This window comes from Diadema antillarum, unplaced genomic scaffold (genome assembly GCF_040938485.1).
Source record: "Diadema antillarum isolate AM-2024a unplaced genomic scaffold, OU_Dant_1.0 seq00000688_RagTag, whole genome shotgun sequence".
Classification (NCBI taxonomy): Eukaryota; Metazoa; Echinodermata; class Echinoidea; order Diadematoida; family Diadematidae; genus Diadema; species Diadema antillarum.
This window is the reverse complement of record NW_027271593.1, coordinates 1,388,592-1,403,680: the sequence shown is the minus strand read 5'-3', so window position 1 is coordinate 1,403,680 and position 15,089 is coordinate 1,388,592. Positions and strand designations below refer to the sequence as shown.

The following is a 15,089-nucleotide window of genomic DNA, read 5'->3' as shown; positions in this document are numbered from 1 at the left end:
CCCATGTTTGGTCTTACAGTGAAGGGGGATCAATCATGAAGTATTGACATTTCGTTTATGCCAAAAACAGATAAAGAAACAAAAAAATACACAGAATTAATGTACATGCACTGTAAATCTAAAACATATCATCGTTCATTTGCAAACGAAATATCGGTACACAGAAACTCTCGTTATGTCTTGAGTAATACTAATCATAATAATTAAGAATAATTGTTTTGGATATAAACTCCAAATTTTATTGTCCGAAAATGGGAATTATTTTTGCCCAGTTGATCGTGGGCCCGACAGCCACTGAGCAGCGCCAGATCGACGTTGCTCTAACCTTTTCAACTGTTGAATGGCTAACAAGGTAGCAGCAACTCCCATCTTTAAACGTCTTTTGGTATGACGCGGCCGGGGTTCGAACCCACGACCTCCCGATTGTGAGGCAGCCGCTCTACTTACTGAGCCAACACATCGGTACATCCGATGTATAGATAATAATCTTACCGTGATGTAAAGCGACGTGTACAATACTGTAAAGATGCCAATCTTAAATATGAACAGAGTGAATGCTTTCTTCCACCTGGAATAAATAACGTGATGTAAATGATAAAAAAACACAACACATTACGTGTAATAGAATATTTTGATAGAATGAGCGAAATATTTCAAAGATAAAAATTCAAAGCCATTTAAATCAATCTAGATATGACTACTCAGTGAATGGGTGAAATGAAATGGTCCTACAGACGCACCATGCCGGTTCAGTTATTGGATAAATCAGATGACATGTAATGAAACATATATTTGATGCTATGCTACGAATAACTTTCAAGGCATTTCAGTTAACTTCACTTATCTTAGTCTTGTTACTACATAGTTACTCGCTTACCCTGTTTAATACACCATACGATCAGAGATCTGCAGTTCAAACTTCTCCTTTACAGTTATGATGTTTGAGTATTGTCAGACACATTTTCTTATGTCAGAATATTCTGAACCTCCAGTGTCAGGTCCATTATATTAACGCAGTAAAGTAATTGTTTTCATTCGAAGAAAGAAATTGTTCATCCATTTCAGTGCTGAATCTGTTTACACAAAACACGCAGTCAGCAACGCATTTAGTGTTCGCTGGATGTTTAAAGGACAAGTTCACCTTCATAAACATAAGGATTGAGAAAATGCAACAATATTAGTAGAACACATCAGTGAAAGTTTGAGGAAAATTGGACAATCGATGCAAAAGTTATGAATTTTTCAAATTTTTGTGTTGGAACCGCTGGATGAGGAGACTACTACAGCTTGTGAGTCATATGCGTACAACAGTATAGAGAAAATATAAAAGAAAATTCAACATATTTTCACTTTTTTCGCATAATAAAAGAGCAATTGACTTGCCTCTTTCTAAAGGCAGGGGGAATAATATTACCCATAACATTTATCGGTAACGAGTCAGGGGAATGTGTACTTTTTTCAAAAGATGGAATTTTGTGAAATTCTCTTTATATTTTCCTTATATTGTTGTACGCATGTAACATCTAAGTTATTCATACACTGCAGTAGTCTTCTCATCCAGCGGGTACTGCACAAAAACTTCAAAAATTCATAACTTTTGAACGGATTGTCTGATTTTCCTCAAACTTTCAATGATGTGTTCTACTAATATTGCTACATTCTCTCAATCCTTATGTTTATGAAGGTGAACTTGTCCTTTAACTTGGAATGAGACTGGATGAACTGGAGGGCAAAAAAAAAAATCATTTGTTTTTAACTGAGCTAGATCGCGTCACAGACAAAGGGAAGCTGAAGATTATATTATGCTCGCATTACTCGCCCTATAAAAGAGGGCGCTCTCGGGTTCCAAGTTCATTCTGGTGAATGGTTTCTCCAAGTCACGTCTTGTCACCTCTGTAGTTACGATATTCCATAATTTGCATTTATAACTCATCACGGCATAGCAGCATTCACAACACATTAGAGAAAAAAGGACCACAGCAAGAATATTGTAATGTTAAAAGCAATAACAGGAGGTGACATCGGAGCCCCTGATTCATCGATTGTGACTTTTGGAATGGTCAAACGATTTATAGAATAAGTTTTATATATGGAAAATTACAGACATACATTATCAATATGCTTGGATACCCATTTATATGAAGGCCTACTACGGGAATAACGCATGCACGCCACTCCATTCAGTGATCCCCCCCCCCCAAAAAAAAAGCAAAAACTATTGCTACTCTGGTACTTAAGAATGGACGGAGTCTTTAGTGAGTACCGGAAGTATACAATGTCGTTCAGCGGTATGTTGTGTGAGCAGCAATACTATCGTAAAGCTACCAGTGTTACAGAATCATTGCTGCTGGAAGTGTTAACCATCCATAATTATTTAGAATATTTGTAGTTTTCGACGCTCATGCGGTCCTTTTATAAATGTGTGGAAATTCATGTCAGTAGGCGTATCATAATGTGCTGCCCATTATTACATGCAGACTTCACATACGGTGTTAACTATTCCAGGGCATATTCCACCAAAGAATCCATTGTTATTTTGGTAAAGTGCTATACTGCATTACAAAATCAAATATGTATCAAATATGTAGAGTCTATCTGGAGTGCAGAAAGCTATCTCACCACTCTCAAACTCTTGTAGATAGTACCAATTCATTCCTTCTGCTTCTTGTATTTTGAAATCAGTGACGACAGTATGCATGTGCTCCAAATCGCTCGTGTATCGATCGATATTCACGAGTCCCTCCTCGTACTTCACCCAGGCTACAATGACCGAATCATCTCGACAAACAGCTGGGAAGGAAGCCATGTTCTCCTTTTCCTGCAACCGGGCAGACTCTTTACTCTTCTCATCAAGGCAGATAACATTTGATAAATCTGTCACAATCAGTTTCCCCACGGACTGAAAGGAGAATAATTGGAAGGGTGAACATTCATCACACACTATTTCCCTGACTGCCTTACCACCCTGTGGGGTAAATACCTGGATCTTGTTGGGTTTCTTATGACCCACGTAGATATTGTCATCTCTATCCACAGTGAGACCGCCACGCCCTCCTTCATCAAAACTCATCGTCTCGAATGTGACGTCAAGCTTCTCCCACTGTGAAGTGTATAGTGACACATCGCTTTCAGTATCACGTACAACGCTTCGGCCATCAGACAGGAATCCAATTTTACTGACACTGACATCCTGCAACACGGTCTGATGTAACTTGCCATCAGGGGAGTAGAGATGGATTCCGCCTATAAACGAACCCACCGCCATCTTACCATCTGGTGCACGAGTGATACCGCTCATGCTGTCTTCGCCAGGGAGCTCTACAACATCCCATTTATAATCTTGCAAGTGTCCCAGATAAAGTTCATTGACGTTCACGTATCTATAGAACGAAACTTTCCGAGCTTCTCCTGTAACACAACTCGGTGACTGGTAGTCAGGATCACTTCGTCCCAGAAAGCTTTTCAAGTTCTCACACAGTGTGTCGTGTGCAATCAAGGCGTCTTTCTCTAGTGGTACCTTCATACCATTAGTTACCAGCTCTTCCAAATCTTTCATTTGACGAATTGTATGCCAACTCTCCTCTTCCATGATCTTTAATTCCGTGTCGAATGATTCAAACCATCGTTTCACTTGGCATTTCAAAGCCTCTCTTCTGTCAAATAGTAACTTCATGTATTCTTCGTACGTTTTGTCGATGTCCTCATTGAGCCCTTTTAGCATATTTCTTATTTCAATGCGTTGTGTTTCTATGAAGTCGATACGTTTTCCGACGTTTATTTTCTTTGATTTTGTTCTTTCTCTCAACTCCTTGATATTTATCACCAATTTCTCCTCATGGATGGCTGCCTCTTCCAGATGATGACCAGCTTGCAGGTGCTTTAGCATCCCACACGGTATGCAACTGTACTCCCGACAATGGGTGCAGAAACACTGTGCATCAGCGCTGGGGTGTTTCTTGCACTTCCGTCGCCTTTTAAGCGGAACTTTTCCGGTGAGCACCTCGCTCATGGGCACTACTTCATGGTTGGAGAGTGGTTTCCAGTTACAGTGTCCTTTCTGACATGATTTACACATATATTTTTCACAGTCCTGACAGTAAGACACAGCTGGCGGCTTTTCGTCCATCTCACAAACTGTACAGGTTGGACTTTTGGTTTTCACTTCGTCCGCTAGAGAACTCAATGGTACGTTTGTTTGCAACTTACTCACATCACCACTGGGTACGGGTGTTCCTTCCCTGCACACAGGACATGTTATAGTTTCTTGGTCGGGCTGGGTTTGAAAGATACGTCCAAGACAGTCTTTGCAGAAGGTGTGAGAGCATGCCAGTGATTTAGGTTGGTTGAAAAGTGTCAGACAGATAGGACACTCCAGATTCTGGCTGCTGATTTGATGAAACGTTGCCATAGTGTCTGTCTGTCTACAGGCAAAAGAATCACATAACGGTAACACATCAACAAGGACTTGTCGAAAAAAAATATACATGTATCAGTATTGATAGACAAATAAAGAAAATGGGAGGCATGTCGAGAAACTAGTAGTTGACACACTCCCGCCAAAGAGCAAAAAAGAGAAAGAATATTGACAGAGCGGTGAAAGAGTGGTGCTCTCAACCAACGTACTTGTTACTCCTCTTTCTGAAGCAAATGTTCTCTTTTAGGTCATGAAATCTCCTCAGTAGATTCTTTGAGGAATAAAGCAATTACATCCTTTATACCAAAGTCCCCAAGGAAAGAGAACAAGGAAGAAGAGACGGAAATTGATATTAAGCACTGAAACGTCCAAAGATGTAACTCTATTAACAATTTTCCCCACACAAGTTAAAAATATATGCTATCTGACATTGGCTACATGTAGTGTACAAATTATTAACGGCCTTGCGTTTATAATCTTCCTAATTTTTCCACTGTCATGTTAAAAACCTTGCAGGACCTATTTAGCGTCAAATTGCATTTGAGGAAAGAAAATGTGTGTAACAGCATCGTTTAAGCTAAGTTTGTTCTTTACCTGCAGACACTGATCGAGTTCCAAATATTCTGCAAGCATGAATAGACACCTCTCGCGTGCTTCAGTCTAAGTTATGAAAATAAAGTGATTTAGCAGGTCACACTGTTGACACAATAAAAAGAAAACAAAAAGGAAGTCCTAAAGAGTTCTGAATATTATTGTGCCAAGTTCTACTCGTGTCTCATAATTCGCTAACCTCTTATCTTTTTTTTTTTGCATAGATTTCGGCATATTGCATGAAGTTCTTACGCCCACCTTCAGAGAGCGACAGAGCTTAATAGTATTCTATCTTTTAAGATATGTATACATAATTTTCTCAAGCGCTCGCTCACTTCGCTCGCTCGCGAAAATAGGCCTAGTAATTTCGACATAAGACATGGTCCACGCGTTGACAATGTCAAATGATATAGGCTTACATGTATTCATGCTATGACGCGCGCAACTCTGGACCGGCATGGTTCCCCAATGAAAGTATCTGGGGGCAAACATAACATTCTGCTCCTCCTCCTCATTCCCGAGATGTGGACATTTTCTTGCCTTTTTGATACAAAAATGTATAAATATTTCACCCAAAGATGGCTGAATTCTAATTTTCAGAATAAAAAAATCTCCCTAACAGAAAGAGGGATAGGCCTACCCCCTTCCATACCCACCCTCCCCCCCCCCCCCCCCCGTTCGGTAAACGTCTTTTCTACTTAATACACTTTTAGATGTTTCATGTAAAGTGTGCACCAGGTCTGTCACTTCGGTAAAAAAAAAATGCAAAAGTGGGCGGATGGGAGGAGATAACCGGTTGTGGCTTGTAATCGTGATTGTACGTGATGGGGACTATTGCCAATCATCCCCACTCCTCGGTACGGATTTCCGCCGTCACGGCTCCGAAGTACATTAATTAGGCATTCTCATGAGATCACAACCTGATGTGTAAGGTGTTCAGCCTGTAGGAAGGTGAGATGATCAAAACTAGGGCCAATGGCATGGATGTTGTTCAAAGGACAAAAGAATGGAAGCGATTCCTCTCCTACGAATGGCTGTTTTTGTTTAATGAAGTATACTATCCGCGAAGGGTTCACAGAAGTGCATTTATAAATGAGGTAAACAACAAGCAAATGTAGAATTTATAGAAAAAGAAAGAAGCAGTAGATATAACCAAGGAAACAACCAGGTCACTGCAATGGACGAAGATGCATAACAAGAAATGACAAAATACAATGAGCATGCATATAACAGTGTGACAGGTTAACTGGAATTGTTTCTTTACCACGTTACGAAATTAGTGGGATAATATTGTGGGGCTAAAACTAAAGTCAGCTGAAATCCGACAAATGCGCTTATTTGACATTTTGATTTCATAAAACGTTGTCATGGATCTTTTTGTTCCATTTATGCGCACAAACATGTAGCATTAAAATGTCAAATATTAGAGCCGACCGGCGTGTTAACAGAGAAACCAGGTAACATACACTAGTGAATAACGTTTGTTGTGCTCACCAAGTATGCTCAGGGAGGTGACACCTCCTATGCTTTACTTCCACTTGCAATATTGCTGATGCAGTTTATTAAAAAAAAAAAGGTGATCAAAACTTATTGCATGTTAAGCCTCTAATAGGAGGGTGCATATCAAAATTCGAATGAATGAATAAATTATGGTCTTACCGATGTGAGCCCAAAGGAGTGATGTGAATTGAGAAGACACCGACATAATACAGGCATAAACATTTAATATGGCCTGCATGGTTATTGTTTGTCGTAGGCGTCTCAGATCAAAGGTTCTATGAACCAAAGGTTGTTGTATATATGGGTTACTGCACGTAGACACATGGCTGTACATATCTTTAATTTCTTTCTTTTTATACTTCTCAGTGGGGAATGAAAACAATGTTCTACCAGACGTGAAACTCATTGTGGATTTATTATGGTAGACCCGGTTCCACAATTATTATTATTCATTTAAGGAAAGAAAAATGAAAACAAAGATGATTGCTATGGGATGATCAATACTGAAGATAATAATGATCAACGACAAACTAATACTTCAACTGAGAGGAAGAATCACAATTTTTATTGAAATGCCACAATCTACGACAAATGTAAAGAAACATAATGAGTTTTTAAATAAAAGACAGGTAAAGAAATCTGTATCAATAAGTCGAAGTCTGAACATTTTGACCTGTGCGAACAACGTAGAACATACACTATGGATACACGTAATCATTTACTCACTTTGATAGATAACCGCCATCAGAGGTTTACGCTGGCGTTTTCGAATAAACTTCGCAAACGATGAATGGTCACTAGTTTCAGTATGTTGTTCAGGGCGTCACCGACCCCTTCCACTGCTCCCGAGTACCTTCAGTGGCCATTTCTCGTATCGTTGTTTATGGGATGATTTCTTTCGTTAGGGTTCCTGTTTTAGCATTGCCGTTTTTTGTTCATTGTTGCTTAACGTGCAGATTGACCTGTTTGCACTGGGTTGTATTGCATGCTTACAGGTCTCATCGCTAAAATTCTCCCATTGGGCACCCAATGTCCTCTTGACGTTTTAAAAGCTGCTTATGAAAAGGATAATTGCAACATTTTCTGCATACACATCAAAATATTTTTCCTGAGATCCTCTAGTCATTCTTTGGTTAATATCACTATTATACAAAGAGTAAACGTTGACAAGTAACCATTGAATTTAGTTTATACAATACACGTGTACTAGATTTTCAGAAACTCGGAAGTCACTGTAAATACATTACGCAGCAGAATTATTCATTTCAACGTGTAAACACAGAGAATGTTTCTCTTCACTGAGTTTTCATAATAACCATGCCAGAATGATGTAACCCACTCACCTTGTTTCGAAAGTATAATTCAGCCATTTGATGTATTTCATGACGCAATAATTCTGACAGTTATATCCACTTTTCTTTTCTGAGCATGTATACTTGTTGACGAATATATTCTGTATCTATTATTATGTTATTTCCATTGAATCTATGTAATGTTGAATTTCGCTTTAAAGTCTCTTACATGCATGACCTTCACAATGTGGAATTTATTTTCGCTAGCGAGCGCATACCTCTTCCTTCTGTTGTGCATTTTTTTTTGTTGTTGCGTAATATTGTTCGCATTCTCCTCCTCGCCTGCTTATATATTCTCCTAGTTAGCCTTTCAGTCTTCATTCTCGGTCGAGCATTCCACCATCACTCACCAGTCTGCGCTCTCCTCATCGTTTCGAGTCAGCTTACGTACCATGGACGGCGACACCGCCCCGTCGAACCTCGACATTCTACAAGCCATCAACGCCATACAGAAGAGAGTCGACCTCGCCTGCAAACACCAGTCATCGGACCTTCCCGTCTTTAAGAGCGAAGGCAACAAGCAGCAATTTGAGCACACTGCCAAAGTTGCTAATCTCATTGAATCCGCTCTTTCTTCTCTCGAAGAGGTCGACCCAAGCTCCGCCGTCCAGCACCTCAAGCAGGCGCTCACAGAGCTACATCAGCGCCAGAAGCTCATCAAAATAGCCGACCGTTCCCCCCTCGGCTGGTTGACAGTTAAGGAGTATGTCGCAGACGAGCTCGCAGACGACTCGGGGGACGAGAAGCGTTTACGGAAGGCAGAGAAGGCAGCCGCCACCAAGAAATCAGAGTCCACCAAGAAAGCAGCCAGGGCACAGGCCCGGCCACGCCCATATCCACGTTCTCGGGCTCTTCCGTACTCTTCTGCTCCTTGCGGCTACGCTTCCTTTCGTCGCTACACACCAAGGCCCTTCACCCCCGCATTCCGAGCAGAGAACCGCATTTGTTTCCAATGCGGTATCACAGGCCACGTTCGCACCAACTGCCCCTCCCTCAGAGCCAGCAGACAGGCCTTCCGCCAGCTTCCCGGAGCCGGATCCCTCGTCGGTCCACCAGGAACCTCCAGCTAGACACTGGGAGCATGCTGAGCCAGATCTCCAGACACCACTTCCCCCAGGAGTGAAAGGTAGATTGAAACAATGTTATTCATTTTGGGAGCAAGAACTTAAAGCCAGCAAATTCATTCTTGATTTGGTAAAGGACGGGTATAAAATTCCTTTTGAGACGATTCCTCCCCCTTTTTGTGCCAAGAACAATCGTTCCAGTTTAAAGCACCCCGACTTTGTTGAGTCGGCAATCTCTGATTTGTTAAGAAAGAAGTGCATTGTCGAAGTTGACACCCGCCCAACGTGTTGTAATCCTTTAACTGTTTCCGAAGGCAAGAAGTTACGCCTGGTTTTAGATTTGCGACATCCAAACAAATTTGTCAAGAAAATCAAATTCAAATACGAAGATTTACCCCATATCACTCAAGCTTTAGATAAAGATCAGTTTTATTTTTCATTTGATTTTGAATCCGGTTATCATCACTTAGACATATTCCCTCAATACCAGCAATACTTGGGTTTTTCATGGAAACACGCAGATTCCACGTTGAGATATTATAAATTCACTGTACTCCCATTCGGCCTTTCTTCCGCATCCTATATTTTTACTAAATTGACCAGACCTCTAGTCTATCAATGGCGCTCGCAAGGTATCTCGTCCTTCATATACATTGATGATGGGCTTATTATTTCTCCCTCGCTCGGCGTGGCCAGTCTCAACGTGGCCATAGTCCGCGATACAGTTGTTCGCAGCGGCTTTGTTTTCAGCGAGAAAAAATGCATTTGGCAACCTTCTCAAAGCATTTGCTATCTTGGTTTCATGATTGATTCTAAAACGGAACAGTTTTACGTGCCGAAAGCTAAAATCGACAAACTCTTATCCTTGATAGATCAAATTCTCATTTTGAGTCGATCAAAACACAAAGTGCCAGTCAAAACATTGGCATCTTGTGCCGGTCATTTAATTTCCATGTCCCTTGCCCTGGGCCCCGCTTCTAGCCTCATGACCCGTGCATTGTATCGGGCCATCGAATCGCGTTCTTTTTGGACTGATTCAATCTTTCTTCCTGAGTCAGCTTCAGACGAGCTGCATTTTTGGTTCGCTAATATTTCATCGTTCAACGGCAACCCATTCAGGTTTCGTTTAGCTCCTACTATCCAAGTGTATTCGGACGCGAGCGACATTGGTTTCGGGGGGTTCATCGCGGGCCCCCCCAATACGGCCTTTCACGGCGTTTGGAGCGAATCAGACGCAAAAAACAGTTCTACATGGCGCGAGTTGGCCACCGTTCATAATATTTTGTCGCAAGGCTTGACTATTTTTTCCACTCAGAAGATTAAATGGTTCACAGATAATTCAAACGTTCCTCGAATTATTAGGAAGGGCAGCGTGAAGCCAGATTTGCATTCTTTAGCCCTTAGCATATTCAATCTATGTAGAGCACACGATATTGTTTTAACTCCCGAATGGTTGCCTAGAATCGAAAATAAACTTGCCGACAGGATAAGCAGATATCGCGATTTCGACGATTGGTCTATCGATCAACGGTCTTTTCTGTTTATCGATTCTATTTGGGGCCCTCATTCGGTTGACAGATTCGCTTCGCCTCAGAACACCAAGATTCCCGTGTTTAATTCCAGATTTTGGTGTAAGGGATCCGCCGGCATAGACGCCTTTTGCCAAGATTGGAGCGCAGATAACAATTATTTTTGTCCCCCCGTTTCTTTAATACCTCAAGTCATCAAGCGCATGGCTTCGTTCAAAGCCATCGGCACCTTGCTAGTTCCTAAATGGCCATCGTCTTCTTTTTGGCCTTTCATTTGCCCGGACGGTTTACATTTTGGTGTGCACGTGCACGATTGGAGACTATTGAGTGTATCATTCACTCCTCCTTCCTTGGGGGACTCTACCGTATTTTGCGAAAAGCCTTCTTTCCTCTCCTTGGCACTGAGGTTCAACTTTAGGATTCCGCCTAGAAGAACCAGGCGCGGTTTTTGTTCCTCCGAATTAGGTTACTGCGCAGCATGCACCTAAAATTTCAGAAGCGTTGACAGACTCGAATAATTTCCGATCCTTTGATTTCGATTTTATTGCTTCCTTTTGAGAGCCGAATAGCAACGATCATTTTGATCGTTTAACGGAACACATTACGCTTCCTTATTTACACGGCCGATTTGAGCGCCGAACGGGAGAACATTTTGTTCTGTTTTATGGAATATTTTGGTCCATTTTCGCACTTAGCGAAATGTTGAGAGCCAGATTAATATTGGCCGATGCCGATTTGAGAGCATCAACTGTTCATAAAGCACACCCTTTTCTGGTGCCACAGTTCTCAGAGTTTTACTATCTTGAAGTTACGTCCTTCGGAATTTGCATGTCTCCTCCTTCCGTACTTTCTTTGGCGTTTCTCGAGAGCGCGTGGTATGCTCAACCCAATTGCAGGGTGTTCACAAAATTCAACGTTTTCACGTGTCATGATTTCATTATGTCTGTGCGTGTGTCATCCGTATGCGTGTATGAGCGAGATATAGAAAATAAATGAACTTTCTTTCGGAGTGAGAGCGTAGCGGTAACGGAGATAGAAAGTGGAATTTATTTTCGCTAGCGAGCGCATACCTCTTCCTTCTGTTGCGCATTTTTTTTTTGTTGTTGCGTAATATTGTTCGCATTCTCCTCCTCGCCTGCTTATATATTCTCCTAGTTAGCCTTTCAGTCTTCATTCTCGGTCGAGCATTCCACCATCACTCCCACCCAGCATACCCCTCCCTTGCAGTTAATGTTTGTCTTCCATATACTTTAGTATACTGATATTTTTACAAGTTTGCTTTGATCATGTTGATCATCACATTTATGCTATTTTTATATTCCGCAAGATTGTTCCCAAGCAAGGTTGCTGGTCTGTCGTTCTTTTTTTTTCCTTCTTGATTTCACAGGCGAATGGGCTAAGTACACCGCTTCCTTACACGATCCAGCCCTGCAACGTCTGGCAGCCGTAGATCTTCCAGCACTCCTCGCATCTTCCAAAGCCGATTCCACCACAAGGCTCTATCTCACGTATTGGAGAAAATGGGAGGCTTGGACAACCTCGCATCCAAGCATGCCAGCTTTCCCGGTCGCCCCCTTTCACCTTTCCCTCTACCTGGCGCACCTGGCAGCTACCGGTCCCAAGTCCGTCGCAGACCCAACAATAGCCGCCATCAAGTGGATTCACAGTTTAGCAGGTTTTCCGTCGCCCACCAACGATCCCATGGTCAAGACTGCCCTTCAGGGTTTCAAGCGCCTACATTCTTCTCCAACCTCACGCAAGTTACCGTTATCTCCCCATATTTTGCGAGAAATCTGGAAAGTGCACGGCCAAGCCAACGCGTCTTTGGCGGATCTCCGGATCCTGTTCATTTCCTTTATCTCCTACGCCGGATTCCTGCGTTTTGACGATCTCAAAAAGGTATCTCGAAAAAGCTGCACCTTCTCGCAGGAATGTCTTAGTATCCACCTACCAAGTTCGAAATCGGATCAATTCAGACAAGGTAGCGACATAGTCATCGCCAGGACAGGCAAGGACACCTGTCCAGTTCGCGTAGCGGAGCGCTATTTTGCCGCTCTCGGTGATCCTCTAGATTGTCCCCTCCCAGCTCTTCGTAGGTTGCAGGTCTCCAAGCGCGGCCTGATTCCCACCTCTCATCCTTTAAGTTACTCTCGCACTCGCGAGATCATATTGGATGCCATTAAGCCTTTCGTGCACGACATCTCAAGGTACGGGCTTCACAGTATGAGGTCCGGCGGCGCTACAGCCGCATTCAATGCTCACGTTCCTACTTTTTTGATTTCTAGGCAGGGTAGATGGAGCTCCGATAAGGCTCGCAATAAATACATGCAAATTGATTTAGAGTCCAAGCTATTAGCTTCTACCTCTCTCGGCATTTAACCGCTTTGTTTTAGCCCATCTATACAGCAAAGATTACATCTTCCTTTTGCACAGTTTCTTTTTCGTGAACGTCCCAGTATCTAGATTTTCTTGGTCAGATAACCCATATAGTTTTGTACTGTCACTTCATATGTCTCATATATCCCATTACGATGTTTATTCTCAATTATTGAATGTTCGTAAACGGCCGCATCTAGCAGTTCCTACATTTCAGTATTTTTTGGAATTTCGTTACATTTTGTATGTCATCTCGTATAGTTCGACGTTTTGTACCCCAGTTTTTTCTCGACGCCTTTTTTCCAAACAGGCAAATCTTGTACCAACTTCACGCCTCAGATTTGTTAGCAGGCGTTAAAAGGCTTCATTTATCCCGCTTGCTCATTGTTTTACGCTTTTAATTTTCTCCATACGGTCATTTTATCCTTCATGTCTGAGCAAGGAGCCAGGGAGTGCGCCCTCGTTTAGTATCCTTGGTCGCAACCACGTTTCCTCCACGGGGGGTTTTTCGTGGCCTCCGTAACTTTTGCTCACGCATTAGTTTTGATACTATACGCCTTGCTCTTTAGGGCTCGTACTTCATTTCCCTATCAGTTGTATCCCCGTTCCAACCTCTCTAGTACGTCTTACGCTTAACATCCGTACTTCTCATTTTTTCTCATCTGTTCCTTACAGTTACGACACTTTTCTTACCTTAAGATTTGCAGGCCATTTACATTTGGTGGAACCCATATCTAAAAATATTTCGCTCAGGTATTTATGGTGTTTACTATGCCCATGGACTTTTTGCTGTGATACACGCATTAGTGATAATCACGATCATTTCATATTGGATCTTCAATAATTTCCAAACATTGAAGCTCAGATGCGAAAACCCGCTATCTTCGTCTATGATATGTGTTTTTTTATATTTCCCCGACACACGGATTGCCTGAGACCCCTTTTGGTCTTTAATGTTCTCTCTGATGAATAAATCGAGAGCGCGTGGTATGCTCAACCCAATTGCAGGGTGTTCACAAAATTCAACGTTTTCACGTGTCATGATTTCATTATGTCTGTGCGTGTGTCATCCGTATGCGTGTATGAGCGAGATATAGAAAATAAATGAACTTTCTTTCGGAGTGAGAGCGTAGCGGTAACGGAGATAGAAAGTGTTCATTTCACTTAGCATTCGCCTTGTACATGACAGGGAGGGATGAGTTAAATCTTTGAAGATTACTGTGATCGTGCTAAAGCTACGTATGAGTTATTTGACGAAAATACAATAACGAAGTTCTTGATACAGAGAGGTTAAAATACAACATGGAAAGAAATACTTCTTCTTAACATCAAAAGAGGTGAGATGAAATATTTTTAGTCGCCTCTCTATGGCATCTAAAAAAGCACTTGCACATTAATTATGAAATCTATGTTTCTCTTTCTCTTTGTCAGTCTCTCCTTTTCCCTCCCTCTCATTAGTTATATTTATATATGTATATATATATATATATATATATATATATATATATATGTATACCATTTTCTTTGCTCAAAGTTTTCGCTATAATATATATCTATATCTATCTATATATATATATATATATATATATATATATCATATATATTTATATATCTATGATTATATATAGTAAAATATATTATAGTTCATATTTATATAATTTATATGTATAATCATACATAGTAAAATATATAATGTAACCGTAATTGACACTACATTGTGGCAATGCCTTTCTGAGTCATGACCTTCCGGAATTTATATCTAATGTTTGCATAATTAATTCAAACTCCTTTTTCATTCACAAATAAGAATCTTATGAAGGCAAGCATTGTAACACACAAACACACACACTCACACACACTCACATCCACACCCTTACACACACACACACACACACAAATAAAAGTGCAAGGAAGCAGAATATTAATATCCATTGAATGGCCAGCGATTTAGTTTGCATTCAAGATGTTGTTAAAACATATACAGAGCAGTAACAGCGTGCATTTATCGCATAGGCCTGCTCATAAGCATGACATACCATATTTTCTTTGTACTTTTTCAAACAACAGGTGACATTCCTGTTTGGACATCGCTGGATTCCACTGAAGAATAGCAAGCATACATATCATATCACATGCAAGAGAACAGATGGAGCAGATAAAGGAAACAAGATATTGACATAACGGTTCGATGAGTTTAAGCTCACATTCTAAAAATCAAAACCAACGAGGGGAAAAAAGAGTGAAGTAGACCAAGGAGGTTTGA

General features: G+C 41.2%; 2 protein-coding genes across 2 annotated transcripts; both read left to right on the top strand.

The window, feature by feature from the left end:
* Positions 1 to 8,249: 8,249 nt before the first annotated feature.
* Positions 8,250 to 8,927, top strand: LOC139737283 (uncharacterized). Its single transcript, XM_071647958.1, has one exon. It carries the CDS (start codon positions 8,250 to 8,252, stop codon positions 8,925 to 8,927), a length of 678 nt encoding a protein of 225 aa, XP_071504059.1.
* A 3,074-nt stretch (positions 8,928 to 12,001) lies between these two features.
* LOC139737281 (integrase/recombinase xerD homolog) lies at positions 12,002 to 12,829 on the top strand. The gene has a single exon (XM_071647956.1). It carries the CDS (start codon positions 12,002 to 12,004, stop codon positions 12,827 to 12,829), a length of 828 nt encoding a protein of 275 aa, XP_071504057.1.
* The last annotated feature ends 2,260 nt before the right edge of the window (positions 12,830 to 15,089 follow it).

Coding starts and splice junctions, on each gene's coding strand:
- LOC139737283 (XM_071647958.1), top strand. CDS start 8,250: ATGGACGGCGACACCGCCCCGTCGAACCTCGACATTCTACAAGCCATC.
- LOC139737281 (XM_071647956.1), top strand. CDS start 12,002: ATGCCAGCTTTCCCGGTCGCCCCCTTTCACCTTTCCCTCTACCTGGCG.